The sequence below is a fragment of the Lingula anatina genome, chromosome 5, assembly GCF_051362555.1.
Source record: "Lingula anatina isolate TDL-2025a chromosome 5, LinAna3.0, whole genome shotgun sequence".
Classification (NCBI taxonomy): Eukaryota; Metazoa; Brachiopoda; class Lingulata; order Lingulida; family Lingulidae; genus Lingula; species Lingula anatina.
This window is the reverse complement of record NC_141771.1, coordinates 13,311,316-13,330,271: the sequence shown is the minus strand read 5'-3', so window position 1 is coordinate 13,330,271 and position 18,956 is coordinate 13,311,316. Positions and strand designations below refer to the sequence as shown.

The 18,956-nt window shown below is 37.1% G+C and overlaps 1 protein-coding gene across 2 annotated transcripts; it reads right to left on the bottom strand.

The window, feature by feature from the left end:
- Positions 1–306: 306 nt before the first annotated feature.
- On the bottom strand, positions 307–18,934 carry LOC106164282 (uncharacterized). Of its 2 annotated transcripts, XM_013542154.2 has the most exons (16): positions 18,734–18,934; positions 17,428–17,537; positions 16,406–16,484; positions 15,200–15,381; positions 14,767–14,795; positions 14,446–14,520; positions 14,025–14,099; positions 13,637–13,704; positions 12,835–12,921; positions 12,292–12,403; positions 11,888–12,012; positions 11,511–11,614; positions 10,757–10,943; positions 10,061–10,156; positions 9,588–9,693; positions 307–9,229 (listed from the first exon to the last, which is right to left on the bottom strand). In XM_013542154.2, exons 1-16 carry the CDS (start codon positions 18,789–18,791, stop codon positions 4,984–4,986), a joined length of 5,739 nt encoding a protein of 1,912 aa, XP_013397608.2. In that variant the 5' UTR covers positions 18,792–18,934; the 3' UTR covers positions 307–4,983. The 2 variants fall into 2 exon arrangements, with proteins under 2 accessions (XP_013397608.2, XP_086868725.1); XM_087012599.1 differs by lacking the exon at positions 14,446–14,520.
- Between the last annotated feature and the right edge of the window lie 22 nt (positions 18,935–18,956).

Below are 18,956 nucleotides of genomic sequence, written 5' to 3'. Positions count from 1 at the left end.
GACTTCCAGGGTTTAATTAAACGACTGAGAGCACTGCAAAATAATGTGGCCAAATGGACATCATTTCTAGTTTATCCCTCGTGTTTAAGCACTTGCTTGGCTCTGGGATATTGATTTCTTAGAAAATGGTTCGAATGTTGGGTTACTTGAAAGGGTTTAGAATATAAGCATTTTTACAGCTTTAAATTCTGTATTATGATTTATGTTTTTAAAATCCATTTACGCCTGTTAAATGGTAAAACAAAACCTGTCCCAAGATAATGTGTTAACACCATTCCACACAAAAAAACAAAAGTCGAACGACTGTTTAGTTTCTATGACAACCAACCATTACGTCTTTTATTCGAGACTGACATAATAGACAAAATAGGTAAAAGAGGTAAAAATACTACCTACCACATATACATAGGTAGACTTTAATGAATTACTCAACAGAAACATAATTAATTTATTAATTAATTACCGATAAATTCCAATCTTTAGACCTTCGGGTCGATTGGCAATGCTAACAATTAACAATTACATTCTAACATTATATTTCAACCTTGAGACGGCTTGGGCTAGTGACGTCATTGGTTTATGCGTACTACGCAATATGTACAAGTGTATGACCTCATGGTTGCCCTACCGACATGAAAGCTGAAAGTTATTTTGCAAAGAACTTTGACAGAGTCATATTGCAACTCATTATATTGATCCATATAAATACGAATTAACCACTGATACCGGTGAATTATAAGGATCTTGTGATACAAAAGTTTTCTTATATCAAACTTACACATGCTAGGTAGAAGTACAGATGTCGACACACAAGTTTATGATAAAAAAGCTGAAGAAGAATTATGCAAACTCCCTCCAATTCCCAATCATGAAGACATTACATCACAATAACAATTTAAGCTATTTAATTGTAAGGGTTAAAGTCCATAAGGTAGCATCTTCCAGGTAGTTTTCCTCATTAGGTCTCCACTGTGAATACTATACATTCAGGTGACAAGTCCCCTTCAAACTGACAGTTAACAAACTGACAGCAGCACCCGGAGTTTCAGAGTATTTTTAAATCCCACATTTATTATCAGCATAGGTATATCACTGCAAAGTAGCACAGAGCACCTGCTGGGTCAAGGTCATTTACCGCCAGCACTCTGAACCTCAGGGTGATTCTGGGTGAAAGACATTTACCCCCAGCACTCTGAACATCAGGGTGATTAACTGGGTCAAGGTCACAACCCAAGCACTCTGAACCTAAGGGTGATTTTCTGGGTCAAGGTCATTTCAATATTATGCACTCCTAGCCATAAATAATGCACATCCCCTGTACTATAGTATTTACCTATACATTAACATATACAATCACTGGGTGCACATAATTTTACTTGAGGAACAATTATGAATAGTATACAAAATCACATGCATTAAGGTTAATTGTTACATTTATTTGTGCAAAGACACTTAATATACAGTTGAACATACTGAGTCAACCCACAGAAATTTCCAAAACTTTTTAATTAAAAATTTTTATGCATTAACTGTTGTTATACAGACTAAGGTGGCAGTGTCTGTTAGACTAGATTTGCCAATTCTCATGATGTGGATATGTCCAAAGAAGGGTTGCGGGTCAGAAGACTTTCAAGTATCGGCACACCAGTTGCCAAATACCCACAAACATGAACATGCTGATTTTGGATATTTCTTGGATTGCCTGATTCTTGATGTATCACAATGAAATAGAAAAATTAGTTTACATTAACTATCTAAAAACAAAAAAAAAAAATTCTAGAAATGACTGAAACTGTTATTTCAGTTACATGGTACATGCATTGCTCTGTCAAATATACAATCTTTGCTAACACAATCACAACAAACAGAATGTCATGTATATCACATTCGCCCACCTTGCATACTTGGGGTTAATACGCTACAAATTACTTCCTACCCAATTGTTACTGGCCAATTTTCCAGGCCACAAATGACTGCTGCAGTCCCATATTCGAGTAGCCTTGTATAACGTTGTAAGCATGATCTCACAAGAGCAGCAAAGATACTATTTGCCTTAACAGACTGATGATTCTTCTCTGAAACACTCTTTGAAATTATGATTAGTTCTGCTGTGTCATGCCTCAATCGCTTGTATGCTTAAGAATGACTGACTCTAAATTGAGATTAATCTAAGGGGTGATGTCATATGAAACTGATTAAAAATGCCCGCTATTTTATGATTTATACTGTGACAATATTCCACAGTTTGAAATTGATACACTGAATAGGGTGTAGATATTCAAAAGAGTGTTAAAATAACCTCTCATTCAGGGTAACCATCAAATAAAAATATGAAAGAGATACAGACAAATAATAATAATAATAATAATAATGAAGGGGTGGTCTTTTTCACATGATTTACAATAAATTCCTTTCAACTCCCACTTTTATAAATTTAAAATTTCCCATTTTGGTTCTGAAATTAGAGTAAGTCATTTGGGCATCAGAACTAAAAAACCTTAAACCTCATAGCACGGACTGAATTGCACAATAGCCAAGGTGGCTATGGGCTTCTTTTAATAACACAGTTTCACCTGGTATAACTGTTTTTTTTTTTTTAGTTGAAGCAGATGTCGTTTATAATATTCAAAGGAACAAGAACCTCATATAATTATGTAAGATGAATCGCATACCGTTTTTTTCGAAACTTGGGGTATTCATGTGGCTCACAATATTCTTTGAGAATCAGGATGCTAAAAAGCATTCTTAATTTGGGAATTATGTTAAAATAACACAAAGTAATACAAAATTAGTTAATGCTGCAGACAGTTCGTGCTAAATGTTAAAGCTGGTTTTACTAACTTTACCTTTACATATTTTTACCTTTGCAAAATAAAAATGTATTTGGTGAGACATGTTGTGTTGGTGTGACAACATATCCCATAATCACACAAAATATTCCATAATGAATCCTTCTCTAGCCAAGACTGTCAAATATATATATATATATATATATCCAGCATTCATTGCTCTAACTGAATTTCCCTCAAACTAAATCACTTTTTTTGCTAAGACACTCTACAAGTCCTTCCAATTTATAACCCAACTGCCAAGTCCTATTGTTCCACATAAAATTGACTGATATTTCATCCTTATCTTGCACAACTTTTCCCCCACGCTAGACACTAGCATCAAGCCTAAGGCTTTATCTGTCAATGGCAATTGCCACCACATTAGTCAGCTTACAGGAACCAAGTCAAGCCAAGGCCATGACAGAACAAACTATAGCTCTAGGAAACCAACCAAAGTAATCCGAGTTCAAGAAAAGTGCATGTGAGAGAAATCTTGCAAATGCTGGATTCAGTGTAAATGAAAAAGTTGGGAGTACTGAAGCCTTTTTACCTATGTGTGTGTGTGTGTGTGTGTGTGTGTGTGTGTGTGGGGGGGGGGGGTCCATAAGGCAAACATTTTCAGATTTCATATTTATGCCCTCATGACCAATGCAAGCACTGCCTTCCTCACTGATTATAAACACATTTACACTTCATTCACTAATTTGTTTTTGTTTATCCTAAACACCAAATGTTGTTGATTAAGTAGAAGTTGACTGTATACATCACTTAATTTACTGATATCTTTCCACTTTAAGGTTTCTGTTATTGTTTTGGCATCATTTCGGCACAAATTCCAATTACAAATCTTAAACCATCTAAGGTCGAACTAGCTTAAGATGGTAACTTTCTACTTACTCCAACCTGAAGCCAAATCTTGTTGTTGTGCTCATATAACTCGGCACTAATTTCTGATTTCAGTTCACTTGTCAAATCCTTATTATTTCTGGTCACTACAAGGACAGTGCATTTCATCTGAGATAAAAATGCTTCTTAACACATTTGCCTTCGGTCTCAGCTGTGACAGGTACATATCCACCCACCAACACCACACCATGTGTCCCAACCTATTATGAAATCCAAACTTCTTAATTTAATCTGCAGAGTGCAAAAAAAAAAAAAAAAAAAAAAAAAAAAAAAACTGAATTTCTTGAATACTTATCTGTGTTCAAGTGTTCAGCTTGGTTAAAAGTTACACAAGTTTTGGTTACTATGCTATCCTGCTCCTTCGGTTGACTTCTACACTCATTGGATATGCACTAGTAGGTAAAATGCATCGTTCCACTACACAGTAACGAGATCACTGTGTCAAAAGTGGTGCATTGTGGCAAACATCTTTTAAAACTTGTCAAATCACTGAAATAATCTCTTAATTACATCTCTTACAAACCACTGAATGCAAACTATACACTCCAAATGTCCTTAGTCTTATGCTCACTTTGGCAACCTTACATTAGTTTTAATTCTAAAAATAATTAGAACTAGCCACCTTGATGTCTGTGATTTACATGTGCATTGTATATATTTTATTTTAAAAAAATTAAAAAATAATAAAAAAATTAAAAAATGCTGTTGCTATGACCTCTCTTTACCAGGAACAACGGTGATATTCGGAAGTGGTTAAAGCAAACTTGCTTCTTTAGTTTGTCATTTCATCATGAACCATTCCCTTCCTAAAGGACCGTCTTTGAAACATCTTCCAGCCATCTTGGTTTGAAAGATCTAACAGCACCAAGTACACCAAGTGTGGTTGCTCCATGGTGCTCAGCATCCTATTTGATTGGTTACCACATCAAGCCAAACTATTCGCTCAGGTCTCAGCCCTAAATGGTGGTGTTCGGTTGCAATACATTTTGCACGCATTTCATTGAAGAGTGATGCGAGTCCTGATTATGTGTTCTTTTCAGGGCCTTTGGCTATACTGATGCAAAGACTGGTCTTGAAAAGGTCCACTTACATCACCTGGTTGACCTTACACTCTCTTGGTACTTTATGGTTTTTCACCTGTTGATTATAACAAGGCCTGGTTGAATAGACAGTCACTTGGTACCTACAAGCTTGGTTTTCATCCCTCATTTTGTTGAAGCTTCACGATTCTGATAAGGAGCACCTTTTAGTTCATTAATGCTGCATCCATCAAGTCATCATCCAGATCACAAGCTGTATCGCCTGGTGACGTTCCCCTACTGGCAGAACTCGATTTATTATTGGCTGATGGAGAAGGCGAAGGAGCATGTGGCAACGGAGACTTGATGGGCATTGCTGGAGCTGGTGATTTCAAGGTTACGGCAGCGGGAGAATGCATGGCTGCCTCCTCTGCAGGGGATTGTGGGATAGCCCCAATAGCAGGGGACTCACTACCGAGTTTCGCTGTAGGGGATCTGACAGCGCCAGTTTGCTGAGAAGACTTTGGCGTTGATGGATAGTCGATAATCAGGTTATCAGGACTACTAGCGTCACTTCTTGGGCTTAAGACTGGTTTTTGAGACTCGATTCTTATGCGTTTGGGTGCAGGTGACCCATCGTCTCTTTTATTATTTTCTAACACTGTGCCAGCAGGACTTGGGGACTCAGGAGGTTTTGGAGTCGGAGCTTTAAAAATGTTATCAGTGTCTTTGTCACTTTGTTGAGGCCTGACAGTACTGGTTGAAGTGGGACTATTTGTGCTGTCATTTCCAACAACATGATTGCTTCTAAGATTACTACTACTTGTTTGTGATGAAGAAGAAGATGATGACGATGATGAAGAAGAGACTCTTGGAGATGACCCCAATTTTTGAGAGTTCAAAGTCATGTCAAAACTTGATGTCAATTGGTTACTTATTCCATCATAGCTGGATTGCTGTTTTGAATCTTGCTTTTCAGATGTAAACCCACCTATTGAATTTACCCTGTTCTCCGAGTCTTTTCCCTTATCTGTAGATTCAGTTTTGGGTTCGAATCCTATAGAATCAAACAGACCTCGCCTTTTTTCTACTCCACTCTTTAGGGAAGCACCATTGCCAGTTTTTCCATTATTATTATTATTGTTATTCAAGCCATTCACGTTTTTGGACTGGAGAGATTTAGCTGCAGAGTCAGATACATGAGTCTTTTCCACACTGTCTTTCTCACTAATGCTTTTCAATGGAATTTCTTTTTGCGGTTTTTGAGTCAGAGTTTCGGATGGAGGTGGGCTTGCTGGTGGCTTTGTAAAGTCTAATCTTGTGGCTGCCCCAGTTGAGACAGGGTTGGTTTTAGCCCCAATACTTGTCCTATTATTTATTTCATCTCCATTGTTTTTAGAACTATTTACATTGTTTGTGCTATAAGGTGCCCCACTTGTTCCAAAATTTGGTTTGAATGCTCTGGGCGATGAGGATGTGCTGCCACCTACACGACTGGGAGGGAGTGGAGCTCTTCCTGGACTGGAGGTAATATTAACAGGTTTAGTACTTGGGTTGCCTGCATTTAAAACTTTTTCACTTTTGGTTTTGCTTGTCGAATCAGAGGTATTTCTGTCAGCAGATTTCAATTCAACGTTCATTCTCTCAGTACTGGATGGTTTGTCCTGAGAGGCTGTCACAGCACTCGAGGTAGTCACAGGCGTTTCCGACTTCACCTTTTTGGGAATTTTGTAACTAGACAAGAAACCAGTTGTGTCTGGTTTCAAGACATCCAAACCAGTTTTGTCATCCTTTTTCTTCTCCTCTTCTTTCTTCTCAACACCGGGCTCTGCAGTCTGCGGAAGAACTACAGAATTGCTTTGCTTTGTAAGGTTGTCAATAACTGCTGAGAGTGACTTCTTCCGTGCCTTGATTTTCCCAGGCGTTGTTGGTGTTGTGGGAGTGAATGGCTGCTTCCCAGTTGCTCCAGGGGAGGCAGATGATGTTGTTGTTCCTGTGCCTGGGGGTTGGTTGGCAGGAAGGGCAATAGGTTTAAGTTTAATAGTCGGGGTCTTGTTCATAAGTTTTGAGTCCTGCTTACTTACAGTCACTTGATTATTAGCTTTCCTACTTTTACCACCAACACTAGGCGATCGTGACATTGGGGAGGCCTTCCCGGATAAGTTTTTTAAAGATGGTGAATTCCTTCCTATGGTTGGTGACTTCCCAAATTGTGTGGGGGATATCTTTGATGACAGAAGCTTATGCGTGGGGGAAGGTGTGGTTGGCGTCTTACCCGACATGACTGGTTGGCCAGATTTGTTCACAACAGGAGGTGACATCATGCCTTTTTGACCAGATTCTGGTTTCTTTGAGCTCATTGGAGGTATGACTGTTACTTTTGGTTTGGCAGACACTGATGTTTTGGATAAGTCTGTCTTATTAGTACTGCCATCTACTGACGACTTTACACTTTTCAGCTTACTGGTTGTGATTTTAATTGCAGTTGGCTTCTTTGCCTGCTCAATGCTGTAAATCTGATCCCCCTGAGGATGACCTTCGATACTCGAAATGGTCTTTCTGCGTTTGCCAGTTTTCTCTTTTCCTGAATCCTCCTTCTTACGTTTCCCACCCTCACGATCACTGTTCCGCCTTTTGGCATCTTTTGGAATCTTACCACTTTTATTTGACAAAGTCCTTTCCTTTTTCGCACATGTTCCTGTTCTTTGGCTGACTGCAAATGCTGGGATTTTGAGAGGACTGACCAGTTCCATGCCCTTACTTGCGGCCATCTCTCCACCTGACCCGGTTATTTTGGCCACTTCTATGTCCGCGGTCAGGTCTAACGGGGATGGCCCAAGGTCATTTTTTAACCCCGAAGTCTCATCGTTCATAGTGAAATCTTTTGAAGATTTGGATAAATCTAGGGCTTCTTGTGGTGAGTCTACCTTGGATTGTAGTTCTGACTGTTTTAATGACATAACCAGGCTTTTATTAGGGGTACTTGATGTTTCCACAGGTTTCTCCTCAAGGGAGTTGGAGTGCTCAAAGTTATGATTTGTCCGAGAATTGGATCTCTGTACAGGCGTTTTCCTGCTTGGACTTTTACTAGCACCATTCCCCTGCTGAGAGTCAGCAGTTTCTACCTTGGCAGCCATCTTGGAAGCCATGATGGCTACTGGGTTAAACCCCACACCAAAGGCATTAGCATCACAAGTGTCCAGATCCATCTCATCAGTTGCATTCTCTATCAAACTGTCAGCAAAACTTGAATCTGGATTTAAAAGATCTGCATTGAACTCCATTGACTCTGTAGAGCCTTTGCTGAATTTCCTGCTTACTTTTCCAGGCTCCCCTAGAAACTGTGTCGGTGTGAACGTTCCTCCATCTTTACCCTGAAATGCATCTGGATCTAATGGAGTCGTACGATTCGTGAGAATTTCTTCAACACTGGCACCACTGGTGCTTCGCGCAAGACTATGTGCACTACCCGGTCTGGCATCTCCGGAGCTAGGTCGCCTGATCATGCTGCCTCCTACCTGAGTGTCAGTCTCGATATCACTGAGCAACATTGACAACTCAGACGACCCCTGACAGGAATTGATGGATTTGGACTCTTTTTTGATAAAGTTATCTACACTGTTTTTCAGCTTATCAATCTGGGATTCCACTGGGACACTGAACGGATCCACCTGATCCCCATAAACTTGGGAACTTGTTAATGCAGGATTGCTGATGCTACTTCCAACTGAAGAATCAAACGGGTCTCCCGCTGACTGGTCAACTTCCATTTCCTTCAGCCGATTTTCAAATTCCTCGGCCTCGCTGACTTTGCGTTTGGGACTTTTGCCTGTGCTGCTACCTGGACTTCGACCGCCGTCGGTGGTGGATGTTGAACGTCTCATGCGCTTTTTTCTTTGCTTTGTAGGTGCTGCCATGGGGGTGGGGGGCTGATCTCCAAGTAAGCTAGACAAGATAGAGTTCTGTTGTTGCTGCTGTTGCACTTGCTGTTGTTGAATTTGTGGGTCAGGACTTGGAGTGTCCTGATCAAGAAGACTAGCCAGCATGGGATTCTTATTTACCCGTTCCCGTTTCTCTTCTAGACTCTCCATTTCAGGTGTGACTAGACCCGACTGACCATGTCCACCACCATCGTAATGGTTACCGTACTGAGCCCCCCCTGCCATCACATTGGGAAACCTGTACATGCTCGTTGGCCCCTGCGATCCGATTGGATGATTTGGCATCAAACCAGGAGTGAAGGGGCCAATGATATTCTCCCTTGTGGAAAATTCATTCATTTTCAACTCATTTAAAAGTAATGGATTTCGTATTGTTGCCTCAAAATAACTGAGTCTCTTATCCATAATTTGTTTGGCTAATAAGTTTTGCATGTTTGCAGTTGGCTGAGCTGCAGGTGGCGGGCGCAACTTTTCTATTTGACTGGACACCTTGCGAATTATGGCACGCATTGTCACAGGGATGGATAAGCACCTGGAATGGAGAAAAACAAATATCAAATAGTAACAAAAGTAAGTAAATGAATACACAATAATAAATTAAAATTAAATATTGCAGTTACTACTGAATCATGATGCTGTCTCAGATAGTTGCCTGACAAAATAAAATGGAAAATGAAATTTGTCAATTTCTTACAAAAAAATCTACACACACAATGTTTCAGGCGGACACGTTGTAAGTGCTAATAGAAAGAGCAAAAGAAACAAACTCATATGCCATGAAAGACACATAAATTCATTAATGAACACTTTTTGTGTAAAGCAACACTAAGCTTATGTGGGAATAGGACCAAATTCCAGTGCTGAGATCTATGGTCCGATACCCAAGTTACCTTTGAATCACTCTGCACACGTAGTCATCAGAGCAAATTGTCTCATCTCCTGACAATGTGTACAGCTTACATTTCACAGTAGTGACATCACTCAAGTCTAGCTCCGCTGAAAACAAAATACGAGCAAATGTAAATGAACAGTATGGAAGAAGATATTCAAGCATATTTCATTATACTTGGTTGAATATTGGAGCAAATTTGAATGACGGAAATATTCACATAATTTCTAAAATTCAAAGAAATGTCTGAGCACGTTTCTTCATAATTCAAGAAAACAAGTTACTGTTATTTCCGCAAGAAAAAATTATTACCAATCTTATATCCCCTCTTTGGTTACATAGCACTAAAAACTAATTTCATTCATAAATCTTTTGTTTTTTTAGTTTATATAATGCATGTACATTTCAGAAAAAGTTACAATGGAACTAAATATGAGTAATAATTTCAACCAATTATCTGATAATATACCATACCTGTTGCCATGGAAGTATGGAGCGGATGTTCAAATGCAACAGTTATATACTGTAGGGATACTGGTGTCACTTCAAATACCAGTGAATGTGATGTACCTGAAATAACAATAACAGTATTGTATTGTAACAAAATGTCATGGTACTGACATCATTTCAAATATCAGTGTTGTGATGCACCTGAAATTGCAATAGCATACTGTATTGTGATGCATTGTCATCGTGCTGACATCATTTAAAATATCAGTGAATGTTATGTACCTGAAGTTACATCTACTATATCCATCTTTTCCAAACAACAAACCTACCGTCTTCATCTTCTCCCCATGAGAAACATACCTTCTCCATATTTTCTTTATGAAAAACCTGAATTCTTCATCTTTTTCCCATGACAAACCCAATTTCTCCATCTATCTCCCATGCAAAACCTACCATCTCCATCTTTTCCCAACAACAAACCTACCATCTTTGTATTTCCCCATGACAAACAATCTTTTCCATATTTTCATTTTTTCCCCATGACAAAACTCATTTTCCATCTTTTCCCCATGACAAACCTACCCAATCTCCATCTTGTCTTCACGACATACCTAACTTCTCCATTCTTCTAAAGACAAACCTACCTTCTACAACTTTCTCCACACACTTCTTGGTAAGCAGGCATCAAATCATACGTTGGCACATACTCAACAAACTTACCCTCTACACTCTTTCCTCTCACACAGCTAGCAATGAGAGTATTGAACAGAAGTTGCTGTCGAAGGCTCTGTAGAATGCTGGGGACATTGGTTGGAAGGGTGAAGGGGATTTGATCGACTACGATGCCCATCATATCCTCCGCGCTGCCATCGTTTATCACATATGTATGCTGCTGCCCTGGTAACTTCTGCAAGAGGAGATTGTCAGTGAAAATAAAAAGCAAGTTGCAAAGATTAAATCAAAGTGTTACAGAGAATGAGAAGAAGAGCCATTTTCAAATGTTTTTAATAAATATAAACAACATTTTCCTTGTTTATCATATATTAAAAAATATAAGGTTGAGGTCACAGCAACTACTCTAGGGTGAGATTGCGAATAATACATGTTGGTATTTTTCAAAATATAAATCATTCAATAATGAGCTGAATGCTCCCTTGCTATGACCTTGGCCTTTCTTTTAAATGGGTTAAACATACACCTGTAAATGTCAATTAGTGCATTTTATTAAGCATCTCATTAAGCAGAAAAAATCTCACATAAAAAAAAAATCAAACTTTCACAAAAATTGAGAAAAACAGATGGAAAATCACCACAAATCACACAATGTTTAAAACCCACACGTTGCATGAAAACACACCTGTTACATGTATTTCTGTTTTTGGACTTGGGAACACAATGTATTGTACAGTGTAGATGTTAATTCTATTTGTAAGAATTTCAATTAGATACAGCAGAAAAAAAAAAAAAAACTTACCACAGAAATTCCTTTCCTGGGTGTGTCCATCTTGGTACCATACACCTCCTGTATGAGAAGATTCACCAATGGTTGTGCTTGGGACATGTTCACAAACTGGATACCTGGAGACAATGGACCAAAATTATTCAATCTGTTTCTTTATCAAATACACATTATATATAGGGGTGGACAGAGCCAGATATTGATGATGATAAATAAGAAACTGATGTTTTATATTAAGACCTTGTTCATAATGACTTAAACATGACTTTCAAATATTAAGACCATGTGAGAATGTGATTTTTTCAAATTGGACTACAAAAAATAACCAAAACACACACACACACACACTCACCCACCCACACACACACCCACCCACACACACACACATGTACCTGTAGTTTGCTGTATTTTCATCAATATACAGACAGCCACTGGGATAGGCTTGCCAAGTTTCAGGATAAATTGTGCTGGAAGTGTGACACTGTTCAAACTGGTTTGTGCCGCAAAGTGTGGAAGGCTGAAATGTCAACATTATATATTTAAATAAGTGAAGTGCAGCAATTCCAATATTTGACTCGTGTTTAATATTAATCTATAAACTCACTATTAAGTGTTTTGTGACTTTCGTGAAAAGACTTCCCTATAATGCTAATAAAAATCAATCAAACGTTATCTCCTGCTTTTATAGAATTAAAATGAACATTTTCTTTTAATCAGGAGAGAGAGAGAGAGAGAGAGAGAGAGAGAGATGGGCTGGATGGATGGCCGGTTTAGGAGGGTCAATGTGGTCACTCACCTTTTCCCCTCTGTCTTATTGATGGTCATTAGTGGCATGGTCTGGAGTTTGTGTCCACTGCTGGGTGATATACACACCTCCGCATTATGACCCAGGTTATTCTCAGTGATAGCTGGTGAATGAATGAATGAATGAATGAATAAATAAATAAACAGCAGCATTATATATAACCTGATCAGATTTCAAAGAACATGAAATATATCTATGCTTTAACAACAATATTCACATGCCTGATCACAATCATAGGCTGAAAGAAAATTGGCTGAAACCAATTAGTTGTCAAACCTTGTTACTGTTTAAAAGTACACAAGCGGGGGGGTCATTCTATCATATATTATCATCTTCTACAGTGGAAGCAATGGTGTTTATCCATATTACACCAAGATAAAAGCCTGCCTTGATAAAGATTATTTATTTCACAATCATTTATTAAATAAGGAGAGAAACCAACTGAACCACCAAGAATTGTTATCACTTATTTAATTCTAATAATTAAAACATATAACACAAGAAGTTCATTATGAAAAATAAATAAAGAAATACCTTCTACAGTCATTGGCAATGATTTCTTGGCTTTTCCATCTAAAAGGTCATAGGGTGCTACAAAATATGTTAACCTCATCGGTTTTCCTGAAAGAAAATTAATAAAAGGTTTAAAGGCATGCTCTTAAATTCAAACCTTTAAGGTGAATGTGTATGTATCAAAAGCAGGATGCTTTTAGTAACGATGCCCACTCGTTGAGATAAAAAGCTCATTTTCCTACAGTTTACCAAAAAAATCCATATTGCTCAGCTACTCATACAAAATTGAAGAACATCTCAACTTTCCCTGCTGTCTGCTACTACAAAATACATAACCCAGATACAAATTTTTTTCAAGTTTGATTTCATATGCTGCTATGACCTACTTTTAATCTATATATAAATGGTGCATTGTTTGAAATATCTGTAGTACAGACAACCCATATTTCATTGTTATGGCATACTGAGGGTCTACTGAGTTCGACAAGAATAGATTTGAATGGGGCAAAAATTGTTGACATCATCAACCAAATACATTTGAGCATGTTATGTAATTTTTCTACATATTTTTCACCAATCCCAACAAAATCAAATACATATAGTCATAAAATCAATAAAATAGAGGATTTATGTGCAATCTGGTCAGCTGGTGAAATCAATTGGTCCATTTCTGGTGCAAGTCAATACTGGCGTAAACAGGACACACACAATCTAAATCTCATCTAAAATACACAGAGAGTAACATCCAACTGATAAAGCAAAGCAAATAGAGAATGGTCTTACAAGAATGGAAAGACTCAATGATCTGAGTAGCTCTACCCACCTCCACATCTTGGCTGTAATATTCCCAAAGGAGACTTGTGTATATAACTTGAAACCCCACTAATTGAACTGCAAAAGAAAGAAAATGAGTTTTAATGTAGATCTGCTTAAAGTGTTAGGTGCAACCATCAGGCTCTTTCTTGAATTCCACATACCAACTTTGGACTGACATATTTCCAGATTTTTATTACTGAAGCATACCAAGCCGATGACCTCTATCTAAGGCTGTTTAATATGAAAAACCACCAAGCAAAAAATCAGATTTCTGAATAATAGGGGAGAAAAAAGTCTGAAGACTGAATTTTACTAAAATCAATGTTCCTGTCTAAATGGAACTTTTCTTCCTGAGGTGGGAATTTAAATCTATAACGTATCATTTTAGACATTACCTCTGGAATTGGGCTACCCTGTTGAGATCTGACTCCAGGGATGTCAAAGCCATAAAACCCTTGATTCTAAGTTTCCTGAAATATAAAAATAGCAATATTAACATAAAAGTAGACGAAATAAAAGAAATACAGATCAAATTCATATTTACATCATAGAGGAAATCTTTATACTAAAGAAAAGTTGAGGAACAATGAAAACTGAATCTGAAATGAGTTCTGAAGCTTGCAGGTTATTGAAATTTTATCTGACTCTGAAGAGAATTCCAGTTTAAATTAATAAATAATTCAATTAACCCAATCTTTTTAAACTCTTGACAGAAACTTGTTGATTCCCTTTAAACAAACCAATTATAAGATGGGGTAAATGTGAGTTTTAATCTTTACCCATGCAAACTATTTGAAAAAAGGCTGGAATACTGACTTGTCTTTGTCTCCTATTTGATACATGGAAACCAGACCTCTCAAATGTTCCAAAAACTCAGAGTGATTTCCAGCCCTACGGGAAAATGAATAATAATAATAATAATAACAATAATTTGCTTGACATATTGAAATTTAATCATACTAAAGTGCAAAGTATTATCTTCACTGTTAATCAAAACACACCAAATAACGCAAATATATAGCATTTGCCTAGCCAGACCAAAACATACATATTATATATATATTTGCTTTATATATTGAAATTAAATCATACTATGCATTATCATGCAAAATATAAACAATAAAAATCTCAACTTACTTGAGAATTTCTTGAATCTCTGGGCAACTCTATAAGAAGAAAGAACAATTATATACAAAAATGTCAACAAATGCATTTACTTTTCAAAAATCATCTGGTAACTAACACATCATTTCATTTCAAATGTTAAAGTTTGGTTCTAGAAAAGTTACCCTCCCTTTATTTGTTAATACAATAAATAATGAAATTTGTTCAACAGGAAATACATTTGGTCACTGTTGTCTAAAATTTCTATATCTAACTTACATATTATAATTAAAGTTGATGCAATGGCTCAAAACATAAAAAACTTTTATAGCAGTTAAATTAACAACCACCATCTTACAGTGACATAAATTCAAAAAACTTTTTTATATCAGTATACCATTTACTTGAAAAAAAAAAAACTCTGATATGAAATTATTTTACTTTAAAAATAAAATACAAATCTCACTTCTGAATCTCTCCCACAGTGTGCCACACGGACATCCCTGAAAACCCCAGTGCCATCGAAGAGGACCTCCACTTTAAACAGGTCAGAAGCTATGATGCACCCCATGGCACTCGGGGTGTACTTCAAGCCAGTCTGTACTGCCATGGTCTCTAGTCTCTCTAACAAGGCTGGTACTGTATTCACTGGAAATATATACACTAGTTTATGTGAAGGTTTGAAAATGAGGGACAGAAAGATGTGAATCGACTGGTGGCGTGATATCGCACAAGAGGAAAAAAATGGCTAGTCCATGGATCCAATACAATATGACGACAAATTTAAAAGCTTGCTGCTTAATTCCTGATTAGACACCCTGCGAGGATTATACAACAAGCTTATTTAAGTGGATTGGCCATATCTGATCTGTGGATCTGTTAGTCCACTGTTCTGAATGTGCTCTTATCTATGAAGATCTTTAATGCCTTAAGCCAAGTGATTTGTTCAGTAATGTGTCATTATAGCTTAAAGGTCTTTGGTTAAGGTACTAAAACCATGATTTGTACATGTATATAACATTTAGTGCAGCATATACCTTTTGTTGCCTTAATAATTTTGTGCTTTAAAATAAACAATGTTATCCAACAAAGTACTATACATGATGCAACAAATGATATTTACATGCTGTGCATAATGCTATATTTTATAACAGACATGAGGCCAGGTTAAAAAAAAAAACCTGAACATTTATCGTGGGACCCAACACCACAGGGAATCTCAGGAACCATCAGAATTGAATTAAAAAAACACGAAATTCCTCATTTCCACGAAAAAGCTTATGTCTCTTATTTCCTATAGCCTTATAAATATACATACTATTAACAAGCTTTTATTGCAAGCATACAGTCATTTACTGGCAGAATGTATTGGCTTTTATCATAATTTTGAAATGGGGAGTCTTAATTAATTATCTATGAGTATCTGATTCAGGTTGTCTAGACCCTGTATGTTTCAATATTATTACTAATAACAACAAAAGCAACAACAACAACAATAATAATAATAAAAATAAAATGAAATAAAATTTAAAAAATAGAACAATCAAATTTGAAATAGCAAATCCAAAAGACAGTTTGATGGTTGCCTAGCTAATAATGCTCTAGTTAAATGTACTGGTCTGCACTTTATAGTTGCAAAAAAATAAGGAAATAATAAGATTTCAAAACTAACCTTTCAAAGCCTTCTGCAGTGTCTCCATATACTTCTGTAACTGAACTTTTTCCAATGCTGTAGACTGTTGTCTTTTGTCCTAAAATAAATAAATTATAAATAAATAAATAACACAGAAGCTATATCTAGCCCTTTGAAAATGACATTTACCCACAGTATCAAAAAGTCATGACCAGTGTTAGGGTTTTTATATACAAAACATTTATATTTTCTAAAATGATAGACATCAAGTCCTAAATTAAGATGTAGTATGTGGTATTTGCCATTGGTCCAATGTTAAATACTAGTAAAAGAAAACCAGGGTTTATAACAAAGTGTGAATATCAGACATGCTGAAACTGTCGGTCCGATCGGTCATGACTGGGAAAATTTGTCTGGACCGATAGAAAATTGGACTTGGACGGTCCAAAGGACTGACAAGAGTTTTAAGAACCGCAATTTTGAATTGACAGACATCTTTCGTCACTAATAAAATTATATAAAACCCAAAGCGTTTTTTCCCATCCATTTCAAAACTATCACATTCACAAACAAAGTCAGCTACCCTAATTGTACTGGTAGTATCTGTCTCAAACGAATAGAGTGATTTTCGATCCGACAAAAATCCATTTGATCCGGCAAATTCTTCATTACTGCTGGTCCAAATGTCCCGCCATTCTGAAAAGTTTTCAGCATGTCTGGAATATGCTCTGACACTGCCCCCTATTTCTTCTTTGGGATCGTAGATCAGAGCAGACCCATGTATTAGAGCATATCCATAGCAGAGATAATCTGTGGACTAACAGATACACGGACCAAATATGACTAACCCACATGAAAGCTTGCTGCATAATTCCCAACAAACACTGAATAGACTCTCCACGGGCATTATGTGGCTATTAGTAGCTTTCAAGTGGGTTGGCCATACCTGATCTACAGATCTGTTAGCCTGCGGCTCATCATGAATGAAGCCTTAGTACTAGTATAGTATCAAAGGGCCAGTACTGGATAAAATATTAGGATCTGGCTGTTAAGACACTTACATTAATAGCAATTCTTAACATCTTTGATGTCTCTCCCCAAGATTTGAGTTGACTTCTTTTCTGCCGCAACCTCTCCATCAGTAGGCCAAGCTTCTCTCCCGGTTCTGAATCTGGAAATTGTGAAACAAGTTTTTTTAAATTTAAGGAACATCAATAAAAATATTTATAAATGCATGAATCGGAACACTAAACCATGCTACTACAGTAATCCTGCACCGGCTAGGGCCAACTCAAATCAAGAGACAACACATTAAACTTCAACTCCAAAGGGGAGGGGGGGGGGGGGGGCACAATGGGGGAGGTTTAGAGAGGTAAGCTTTACCCAAGATATAATATGATATTTGATGTTACCAGATTGATAAAAGTATTTGATGGATATAAAAATGTCTATCTACATGAGTACTAATAGAAGTTTAAGATTTTGAAAAAAAAAAAAAAAAAAAAAAAACAGTTTAAGATCCTAAAACCCATTTAAGGTGCATAAGGAGTATCTGACATATGAAAAAGTCAATATCTGTAAAATCTGCTGAGTTCCAAGTTTCATAATTTTTTGTCACCATGGTAATAGAGGTGGTGTAATGGTGAGAGTGGGAATTAAAACTCAAAAACAAGGGCTTTATTGAAATGTAATTCTGTGAACAGTTTTGAGTAGAATAGACCTTACTGGTTTAGGGAAATAACTAAAATTTCTAGGAAAAACATCACTTTGCTCTAAAAAATCTAACAAACTTTCTATGCTTTAAAATGTGTGCCACAAGATATCTGGAAACCTCTGCACAGGATTCATTTTCCAAACACCTAAAAACATATCCCATGCAACACAAAATTGCACTCCTTTTGTAAAAGCATATAATAAACACAATGCATATATAGATATTTTTTCATGTATCACTGTTGAGTCATTATACAAGAGACTATATAATATATGTTTTCAGTATCTGTGCCCTTTCCATGGCCTTGATAATGAAAGGAGGGTTATCAAAACCGCATGATTTCTCTATTTGAACTGAAACCCTGGTATATTCTGTAATAGTTAAACTACACTGCCTCTCATGTATACATACATTTTGACAAAATAGGAGGAAAAAGAACAAAACATGACCTATGCCAAGAAAACCCAGGTCCTGAGTATCAAGTAACTCCTGGCTGCATCTGTTTACATTGGGGAGTTCTGGGGAAATCCGGAGGATGGCCTGCAATCTACGACAATAAGAAATCGCTCCAGGCGTTGAAATTTCTGGTATAGAGGACACAGACTAGAATGCATCTGTAGGCGAGGCGATCGCCAAGAAAATATTTCACTTACCATCAGAATCGGGAGCTGATTTTGCTGGGGCCGAAAGGCTCCCTAGCAAAGCGGCCATTTTCCCTGGATCTACCTAACTGCCCTCTAGCGGGAATATTTTAATACTTCAATATTTGTTTGTTTGTCTTAAATTCCTTGGGTTCATCTTGTTTAAATCACCTGTCACATCATAGCCAAATATGAATAGATTCTATTTTTAAGTTTCTGATTAGAAAGCTTAATC

Bases quoted from the DNA above. Each gene is read 5' to 3' on its own strand.
- LOC106164282 (XM_013542154.2), bottom strand. From the start codon at position 18,791: ATGGCCGCTTTGCTAGGGAGCCTTTCGGCCCCAGCAAAATCAGCTCCC. The intron at 15,382-16,405 runs GTTAGTTTTGAA...ATATATTTCCAG, and splicing joins ACTGCAGAAGGCTTTGAAAG to TGAATACAGTACCAGCCTTG. The intron at 12,922-13,636 runs GTGGGTAGAGCT...ATTTTCTTTCAG, and splicing joins ATTACAGCCAAGATGTGGAG to GAAAACCGATGAGGTTAACA.